This window comes from Martes martes, assembly GCF_963455335.1.
Source record: "Martes martes genome assembly, chromosome: 8".
Classification (NCBI taxonomy): domain Eukaryota; kingdom Metazoa; phylum Chordata; class Mammalia; order Carnivora; family Mustelidae; genus Martes; species Martes martes.
The window spans coordinates 87,307,544-87,317,461 of record NC_137895.1 but is presented as its reverse complement, the minus strand read 5'-3'; the positions used below and the strand labels follow the sequence as shown (position 1 = coordinate 87,317,461).

At 53.8% G+C, this 9,918-nt stretch overlaps 1 protein-coding gene across 2 annotated transcripts; it reads right to left on the bottom strand.

Annotated features, from left to right (window-relative positions):
- Positions 1-270: 270 nt before the first annotated feature.
- On the bottom strand, positions 271-7,350 carry LOC308347915 (keratin, type II cuticular Hb6). Of its 2 annotated transcripts, XM_080811722.1 has the most exons (9): positions 6,908-7,350; positions 5,977-6,185; positions 5,137-5,197; positions 4,286-4,381; positions 3,915-4,079; positions 3,543-3,668; positions 3,083-3,303; positions 1,206-1,237; positions 271-1,066 (listed from the first exon to the last, which is right to left on the bottom strand). In XM_080811722.1, exons 1-9 carry the CDS (start codon positions 7,274-7,276, stop codon positions 888-890), a joined length of 1,458 nt encoding a protein of 485 aa, XP_080667848.1. In that variant the 5' UTR covers positions 7,277-7,350; the 3' UTR covers positions 271-887. The 2 variants fall into 2 exon arrangements, with proteins under 2 accessions (XP_080667848.1, XP_080667849.1); XM_080811723.1 differs by lacking the exon at positions 1,206-1,237.
- Positions 7,351-9,918: the final 2,568 nt, after the last annotated feature.

The window sequence follows — 9,918 nt, the reverse complement described above, 5'->3', positions numbered from 1 at the left end:
CAAAGAAGGCTCCAGCCCAAAATATCAATGCTGTTGAAACTAAGACACCTTGGTCTAGAGAAATCCATGCCCACACACAAGATCTCCTGCATCCGTGGGTCCTCTTTTGCTTTCCCAAGGCTGAGGTTGCTCAAGGCCAGCAGGACAACACCTACCACAGTGGTCCTAACGGGGGGTGGGGAGTGTGTTCCTGAGAAAATCTCTGGCAGGGACCCCCTATCACAGGATGGCCCCAGCATTTTCAAGACTCTGAGGCACCAGGTTTGATAAGCTACAATTAGTTTATTGGAAACACAGAGTGAAACAAAGGCAAAGAAACAGACTGGTAGTTGAGCCTTGGGCTTTGTCGAAGCCTCTGCAGGCAGCCCTGGAAGGAGGTGCTCTTCCCTTCCACCGCTCATGTCCCTCACAGAGTTTCAGGAAAGCCACCATCAGTGTCCCCCACCTCCATTCCACAGGTACAAGCGCACTGGCGCATTCCCATGAAGTACAGGACAGCGGGGATTCTGGGGCTCGCCCTGTCCCTGTAAGCTGGGGTGAAGGAGTCAGTCAGGACACACGAATCCAGCGGAAAAAACAAAAGGCAGAAGAAAGGATGAACCCTGAAGACAACAAAGCCACTACTAGGAAAGGCTATGGAGAGAGGCCGAAGGGCCGCCCCAACCTCCCCGGGGCTCAGGGCGCCTGGGGGACGGCACACGGGGGAGGGAGCAGGTAGGGAGGATGCGCAGAGTGCGCACACCTAGCCACCGGCTGGGGGCGGGAGGGGGGGCCAGCAGCTGGCGGTCGTGGGGCGGTGGCGGCGGCGGCGACAGCGGGGCGTTCGGGGTGCGGGAGGTCCTGGCCGGAGGGTGACGCGGCTGCGCGCTGGCGGCGGCGGCGGTCCCCTAGCACTTCTTACAGCTCCCGCCGCAGGTGCTGGCCCCCGAGCACGGGGCGCAGCAGCTAGTGCCCACCACCATGTTACCGCTGCAGGGGGCGCTGCAGACTCTGCTGGTGACAGCAGGGGCAGCACCGGAGGCGCAGAGATCGCCACAGACGACGCCACCGCGGGAGCTGCTGACGCCTGAATGGGGGACAGAACACATCAGGCGCGGCCACAGCAGGCGGCTCTGGGGGTGGGGGGTGGGGTGTCAGCCAAACCCGCCCTCCCCCAAGACAGGGGCCCGCCCCAGCTGGAGAAGGGGAAGGCTCCGACTACTTACACACATTCACAGCGCCAACGCCCTCACACAGCCTGTTAAGAAAGGAAAAGAGAGAGAGGTCGGTGCCGCCGGCCAGCCGCGGGGCCCACGGAGCCAAGGTGAAGGGGAGGACCGTGCCCTCCTCCGGGGCATTTGTTGAGGGGAAGGGGTGGAAAACGGCCCCATCTGGAAGCCGGAGACACAAAGTCCCGCGTGCCCCGACGCCCTCCTTAGCCCCGCAACCTCAGATTTGCCCTGCCTGGCTCCACCTCCCTGCTCTCCGGAGTATCTAGACTAGAGCCCTGGTGGGCATGGAATCGATGACCCTTGTAGGGGCTTAGTGTCTGCCACAGCAAGTGCACTTCACACCTGTCCGCTACTGCTATTTCTGCTGCTTCTGATAGACTGGTAAACACACATTTCGGGGGCGCAGATTTGACTTCCTAAATCTGGCCTAATCGGGGTCACTAAAACCTGGGCTTCAGAAGAGGAGACGTTTCCATCTTGTCTTTTCCCCAGCGTGGAGTGGACACTGCCTAAAACAATGTTTGTCTCCACAAATAACTTAGAACCCATTTAGAACAGGCTCAGAGACTGTCTCCACGAGTTCCCTCATTTGACAGATGGAGAAACTGAGGTCCAGAGAGAGGAAATACCCAGTGACAGAGGCGGAGCTGTAATTTAGAGCACCTAACTCCATGCAGCAGCCCTCACACCCCTTCCCACACAACACATCTCCGAGGAACGTGAGTCCCTCTGATAGCACTGAGGCAAAGGGTTGACAGCACCAGCTTCAGACAGGAGGAGAATCCACAGCCCACCATGTACTCATCCCACACCCGGGGTTCACAGGGAACCCGCACCAAAGCTCCTGAGTTCACCCCAGGGGCCCTATGTGGCACAGGGGTGGGCGGCTCAGTTTCTAGTGCTATCTCCTGGCATCTCTTGAACTTACAAAAACAGTCTTGAAAAATTCTTCATTCTGGAGTTCTCCACTAATGAAACTCCCCAGGCTCAGTGAGCCACAGGGCCTCCGAACTCTCCAAAGCAATTACTTGAGGCTGTGGCAAGTCTCACCATGGGACCATTTTGATTCCAACTATCAAACCTGTGTCCCCATCTCCCCACTGCCCAGCGTGCTCCCTGTGGCTCCCTCTGCCTCCTCACCCTGCACTCTCTTCTGCTTGAGAGGAGGGGCTTGGCTTTACATAAGACGAGGGAGGCTCAAGGAGTGAGCATCTGACCAAGCCAGGGGCAACATTCTGGAGGGGTTTTCCTCATAGGAGACCATCAACTGCCCTCCAGCCATGGGACTGGGTCTTCCCCACCATGTCCAAAACTAGCAATTAGCAAAAATGCTAGAACGGGACACAGCTGCCTCAAGGGACACGTCTCTGTTGTCTGTCTACCCTCAGTCCTACCTGCTGCGATGGCAGACCACTTAGGACCCACTGTAGTTGGAATATATAAGAGTGAGTTGATAAAATCCCCTGTGGAGGCAGTCATTGTGGGATAAATACGAACTGCCAGGGCTGGGCCCAGGGCCAGCCTTGAGAAGAGAGCTAGAGCCTGCGTTATGTGCAACAAGGGCCAGGAAGGGGAAAGCACTTCCAGGGGAAGGTGGTTACAAGCCCAGGCTAGGGTTCTCAGAAACAACAATTCCTATGGCCCGACTCCTGGCTCTCAGGGGCCGATTGCAAAAGGTTCCAATCCCATTTTAGCACATAGGTGGATATGACTAACTCAAAGAGGGCTAAAAACATACTGAAAGGACTTACTCATTACCTGTAAATGCAGGATGGGGAGATTTGGAAATGGGAGTCCATTGATGCCAGGAAGCACATGGCACGCTGGGAACCCAGGCAAGGCTGGGAGAGAAAATAAGCTACAGTACCCACCTCTGCTCCTCGCCTTCCAGCAGCCGCCTGTAGGTGGCGATCTCAATGTCCAGGCCCAACTTGGAGTTCATCACCTCCTGGTACTCCTTGACCAGGCAGGCCATGTCCTGCTTGGCCTTCTGCAGGGCGGCCTCCAGCTCTGCCAGCTTGCAGCGGGCATCGCTCAGAGCCGTCTCGCCTTGTTGCTCAGCCTGGGTCACTGCGGCCTCCAGCTTGGTGTTCTGGGGACCCAGAGGAGAATAAGGTGGGTTATGGCCCGGGTCTCTCTGTCCATTTCCTGTTTCAACCCTCTTCCAGCTGGGAACACCCCAAGAGCAGACCTCTCCCCTTCATCAACTGAGTCTCTCCCAGGGACCACAACCAGGGATGTTGATCATGCTGATGGCCTGGAGCATGAATGGTGAGATCCACTGGGGACATACATGCCTCTGTGACCTGGGATGCCCCAAGTGACACTTACCTGGCACTTGGCATTCTCAACCTCAGCCGTCAGCCTCTGGATCATGCGGTTGAGCTCATTGATCTCCTCCTTGGTGCGGCGCAGGGTCTCCCCATGCCGGATCACCGTGGCCTTCATCTCCTCACACTGGGGGGGAAACAGAGATGCTCCTGAGGCTCAGGATGCAGTCTCCCACCCACTCAGACACCACAGACCATTGGCACGTTGCCTGTGTGACCATACATGGCAGCCCTGCCAGGACTCTATAACCTGAGAGCTGTCTGCTCTTCTGTTACCATCCAAGGGATCAGAATCCATGGACAAAAGAGGACTTGTTATTATACAACTGCCTTTCCTCATGCTGCCATGTCTAGGAGGCAGGTGCCTCCTCACCTTGCTACGGTACCAGGACTCGGCCTCAGCCCGGCTGCGGCTGGCGATGTCGTCGTATTGAGCCTTGATCTCTGCCACAATGCAGTCCATGTTCAGGTCCCGGCTGTTGTCCATCTTGACGATGACCGAGGTGTCTGAGATGTGGGCGTTGAGAACGCGGATCTCCTGCAGATGGTGGGGAGTGAGAAGATGGAAGGATCTTATTTACATCCCAGCCTCACTCACCAATCATCCCCGGTCTCCAGACCCCGCTCGCATGACAGCCTCATGGACTACAGTGCCCAGCCCAAATCCCTGGCCAACTCTACATCTAGGCTAGAGCCCCACTTCCAGGCCCGCTGCTTCTTTCTGCCTGGACCACAGCCCCTCACCTCCTCATACAGGCGCCGCAGGAAGTCGATTTCCTCGGTCAGGGCCTCTGCATTGGCCTCCAGGTCTGACTTGCGGAGGTAGGCGCAGTCCACATCCTGGAAAGATGGGGTGTCTTTGAGCGAAGAGGACCCATGGTAGTCGTCACTCCAAACTCCTCTCTTCTCCCCCATCCGTGGAGGCCAGGGGAAAGGATTCCCAGCATTCCTATTCTCATCTCATCTCCATACCTTCTGGCCTACCCAGGATGGGCTTCACAACCTCTTGCCCTTCTGAGAATAAACCCCTTTGTGCTTGAGATGGGCAACCAGGCTCTCCTCCTCTTATGATCCCAGCTCTCTTTTTTACCCTCCCTATTCCAAGAAGCCCATCAGACAGACTCCCTGCTTGGCCACTTCAACCCCTCCCAGGTCTCCCCGCAGTCCTCCCACACTCCACCTGGCCACTCCTGGTTCTGGTCCATCCTCCCCCACACCCTGGGGCTATACCCCTCCTTTTGGTCAGACTTCCCACAATGCTAGACAGGTCACTGTCCCTCAACAAAGAGACTGTGGTTATTCTGCCTCCCTAGGACCCCCAACAGAGACCATGCCCTCTGAAGCAGAACAGGACATCCAGAGGTCATCCCAGCCATCCCTCTGCCCCAGGGCAGGGCGCTACTGGACATCCCAAGGTTATTGCCCTTCATCAGTGATCTGATGAGCCTTTCATGATCTGATCTCTGGGATTTCCCATCCCGATGTTGTCAAGTCATGTACCCCACACTGAGGTTGAGACCCTCTGGGTCTCCCCAGGAAGAGTCTGTCATTCCAAGATCCCTGGTGACTTTGCTTCCAGATCCCATGTTACTCACCTTCTTCAGGGCCACAAATTCATTCTCAGCTGTTGCTCTCAGAGAAACTTCCTCTTCATACCTGAGGTAGAAGAGGACAGAGAAGGAGGTCAGGGAAGGGCAGGTCTCCCCAGAGGCCATCACCACTTCATATCAGTGATATCAGGAACTTTCCAGCAACTGGGACCCCCACAGCTCTGCTGGATCTTTTCTTTCTGATTGGATCTGGAAGATGTCTGGGATTCTCTCCCCACTTTGAACTGAGGGGTCCAGAGAGCCTATGTCCAGGACCTCATAGTCCATTTCCAAAGCTGCCATGAGGTCCCCTCAGGACCCAAATAATGACTCAGCATGCAGGCCCGGGCTAGGATTGCACAGCAGCTCCACTGGGACACTTTGGCACCAGTATCCCTCCCCTGGGTGTCCATCCCAGCACAGGCTGGGGGCCTATGCCATCCGTTACTCACCAGCACTCAGTACCCTAGGCAGTGGGACACCCAGAGCCCCAGGACCTGTCAGCCTCAAGAGACTCAGGTGCTATAGGCGGGAACTGAAAGGTCAGTGGAAAAAGGCCTGAAGCCTGCAGAAGCCCCCTGTCCCTGCCCATCGGGCCCAGGGGACAGCCTCCGAGAAGGGAAGACCAAAGTTGGAGAGACATGTGTGCTGGGGGAGTCCTGGGTTGGCATTCAGGCAGGCCTCTGGGCACCAGTGGCACAGATGATAAGATTCTGATGCACACTACCATCCCCTCCCCAGCCAGCATGGGCACTGGCCCTTCTGGAAAATTCTTCTTAAGCCTATCCAATGGGCTCCAAGTCAAGTCCATTTCCTGTGCCCAGCGTTGCTCCCAGCCGCACTCACTTCTTCTTGTAGCCCTCCAGCACCTCCTGCACGTGGTTGAGCTCTGATGCCAGCCTCCCGCTGTCAGCCTCCACGCACTCGGCCTCCCGCCTCAGCGTCTCAATGTAGCCCTCAAACAGGGGCTCCAGGTTGCTCTCACAGCACTTGCGGTTCTGGTAGAACTGCCACTTGGTCTCCAGCAGCTTGTTCTGCTGCTCCAGGAAACGCACCTGTGTTCAGGGTGGGAGGAGGGGGTCAGGTGGCTCCTGGTGTCCCAAGGCCAGTTTGGGGGTGGGCCCGACTGCTTTAGGGTAAAGTTCCAAGCCTGCAGCTCAGCAGAGATTTGGCAGAGAAGGGCAGTGGGAGACAAGGTGACTTCCGGCCTTCCTGATTGTCATGCGTGTCTGCAGTGTCCATGTAGGGATGGGAGCCAGGGTTGGGGAAGGTCAGTCCCTGCTCTCACGGAAATGGACTTATCCAGACCTGGTGAGTCCAGGTGGCATGTGGTCTGAAACCAGCCAGAGGTGTCTATTTTGCCTCTGAGCCCCTGCCCTGCCTGGGTCCTGAGCATGGGTGGAGTACAGGAAGGGTGTGATCCAGGACCCCCACCCAGAGGATGCCCCTGCTGTCCTCTTCCTAGTTCTTCTCTTCATTCTTGTGTCTGTGTATGCGGACTGCCCTCTTGCTCTGGCCGGCCAGTTCCACGCGTGTCTCTGTCTCTCTGTGGGGACCTGCCTGCCTGAGTGGAGGTCGCCTGTACTAGCAACACTGTCAGATCAGGAGCCTCTGCTCTACGTACTGGTGTCTTTGGTCCACAAGGGCCCTGGGTGTGCGTCCCTCTCCTCCATCAGACTGGGAGCTCCCCTGAACCACATGTCTCCTGACCCTGACTCTCCTGAGTGCCTAGCCCAGGACCCAGGGGTTCAGGAAGGGTGTGATCAAGGGCACCCACCTTGTCGATGAAGGCAGCAAACCTGCTGTTGAGGCACTTGATCTGCTCCTTCTCCTCATGCTTCACACACTGAGCATTGGGGTCGATCTCCAGGTTGAGGGGCGTGAGGAGGCTCTCGTTGACAGACACGCTGGTGATGCAGGGTGGGCTGGGCCCACACACGCCTCCGGAGCGGTAGCCAAAGCTGCGGCCGCAGGAGCCAGCGCGGAAGCTCCCGCAGACGCTGTGGCTGCCAAAGCCCCCGGTGAGGCCGCGGTAGCAGGAGACTCCGCGGTAGGGGGCGGCCGTGATGCAGCAGCGGCCTGGCCGGGGCCCGCAAGCCGACATGCAGCTGAAGGCGGGACCAGCACAGTAAGATCCACAAGTCATGGTCCTTCTTGGGGCAAGGGAAGCTCTGAGGAGGGAGTCGTACTAATGGAGGGCACAGTGGCTGAAGTGTCTGTGTGTCGGACATCTTTGGGCCTTTTATATATGCGGAGAGCCTAATGCGTCCATGGATTAGGGGCAATTAAATGTCTTTATTGGCTTGGGTTGTTTAGCTGCCTTGGCTCCTCCCTTCATGTGCTTAATTGGGGGCCAGATGTGGCCAAATATTTATGGCCTTTTACCCTAAAATCCACAATGTTTATCTTCAAAAGCCCAGCTCACCTCCCCCACACGCTCCCCACAGGCTCCCCCATACACATGTGGCGGAACTCAGGGATTGGAGGATGGGGAAGCAATGACTCATTAGAATGGAGGGAGGAGAAAGGCAGGGCTAGGGCTCCTGTACCGCCCCAATTTAAGACGTTTGTGCTGCTGTCCGTGGTGCTGATCGAACCGGCCTTGGGACCCTGGGAGACTATGAGATCAACAGATGATTTGAAATGGGGTATGCCTGGTGGTTTCCCTCACACCGCAAGCGCATTTCTCCACCGCCAAAGCTCCAAAACCCCAACACCTGCCCCAAACCCTCACCCACACCTATCAACATATTCTTTCTTTATGACTCTCCCTCTCTCGACTCCCTCTCTCTTTGTCTCACACACACACACACACACACACACACAGTGCATTCACATACTGGCCCTCCCACCCACAATCTCACACACACATACTCACTTTCTCATGTGCATTCTCACCTACCTTGATTTGCACACAGACCAGTCCCTAGGCGAACTTATTAGACAGTCCTGGACAGCCTATGCTGAGAAGAGGCATTCCCTTCCTAAGACTCTTCCATGGGGCCTAAGGGGGCACATAGTGGTTTCACTGGCTTCAGGAATGCCCAGCTAGGGTGCCTAGGTGGCTCAGTCGGTTGAGCTTCTGCCTTCAGCTCATGATCCTGGAGTCCCGGGATTGAGTCCCGCTTCGGGCTCCCTGCTTAGTATAGAGTCTGCTTTTCCCTCTGACCCTCTTCCCTCTCAAGCTCTCTCTCTCATTCTCTCTCACAAATAAGTAAGTAAAATTAAAAAAAAAAAGGAATGCCCAACTATTTCCAACAAGGCCCCAAGAAAAGATAGCATGTCTGGATTTTACCTCAAACTTCCACTTTCCTCCTGGGTCCAGAAAGCTTGGAGTAAACACTACTGTTATGAGTCTGTATAGCATTTAGCTCAGAATACAATCTAGACAGAGAATAGAGATACAGACAGAATACATTTAGCTCAGAATAAAGCTAGATATAGCCATGAGGCGGGTATCCAGCCCCCTGCAACCATCTCCCCCTACCTCAGATCTGTGCCGTTTCCTATGCTATACCAATCCTATAACCCCCTTCCCTTTACAGCAGTCTGTCAGTAACCTTGGCAGTTGTCAAAAGAGATTACAGACCCATATCAGTGTGTGCCACCCGTAGTGTGTATAGTGTGGGCCTTGAACTCAAAAGGGTTGGATTGGAGTCTACCATGAATAGTTCTGTGTGATATGAGGCCAAGGTACTTCATTCCTTTGGGAAGTTTGTTAAGTCTTTCCTTCCAGTGGTGCCTGGGAAAATTACAGAGATGTCCACATGCTCAGTAAACTCCAGAGCACAGTGAAGATGTGTTTTGTTCAAATAATTAAGAAGATGTGGTGCTTTTTTTAAAAAAATTTCTTTTTCAGAGTTCACATTGAATTTTTTAATTTTTTTAATTTTTAATATTTTTAAATATTTTAAAAAGATTTTATTTACTTCTTTGAAAGAAAGAGAGAGCACATGAGAGAGAGAGAGAGGGCTCACAAGCAAGGGGGAGGGGTAGAGGGAGAAGCAGACCCCTGACTGAGCAGGAACCCCCACATGGGATGTGATCTCAGGATCCTGGGATCATGACCTGAGCTGAAAGCAGATGCCCAACTGACTGAGCCACCCAGGCACCCAGAAGAAAACAGAATTTTAATGAAATAGATTAAAATAAAATCAGGTAGAGTAGAAAATAACAGAGTGCATTATATGTAGTAAAAATAACATATCATTTGCTTTTTGTTTCAATTGGATGTGGTGTATGTGTATGTGTGTACTTTGTCACTACACAAAATTTTTTCTTAATATGATTGAAAATAAAAAAGTTTAAATACGCAGCATATGAGTTAAGAACACAGACCCAGATTCCAAACTGCCTAGTTTCAAAGTCCAGCCCTGCCACTTTCTAGCTATGTAATCTCAGATAATTACTTAACCTCTCTGTACCTCATGTCATGATTTATAAAATGAGGATAATAGTATCCACCTCATAAAGTTGTTGTAAGGATTAAAAGACTTAATCCGCATAAAGCACTTAGAACAGAGCCTGACACACTCTAATTATGTAATCATATTAGTAGTTGTTATTGCTGCTAATGCTGCTGCTGTAGATATACAGCAGCAGTAGGTTTGATGGAATATACCTACCCACATTCCTAAACCACCTATGTAAAACTCCCATTAATGGTGTCTATCTTAAAGGACTAGTAAAAGGATTAGATTAAATACATGGATAACGCTTAACACAGCACCCCAGCACGGAGCAAGTGCTCAGTAAATGCTATGTGCTATTACTCTACCATGGGGTCAG

What these genes read in the sequence shown, in the direction of transcription:
- LOC308347915 (XM_080811722.1), bottom strand. Translation starts at nt 7,276, where the DNA reads ATGACTTGTGGATCTTACTGTGCTGGTCCCGCCTTCAGCTGCATGTCG. An exon ending in CTGGAGGGCTACAAGAAGAA is followed by an intron (nt 5,198 to 5,976) that starts GTGAGTGCGGCT and finishes CTTCTACCTCAG; the next exon opens with GTATGAAGAGGAAGTTTCTC. An exon ending in CTGGAAGGCGAGGAGCAGAG is followed by an intron (nt 1,238 to 3,082) that starts GTGGGTACTGTA and finishes CTTTCTTAACAG; the next exon opens with GCTGTGTGAGGGCGTTGGCG.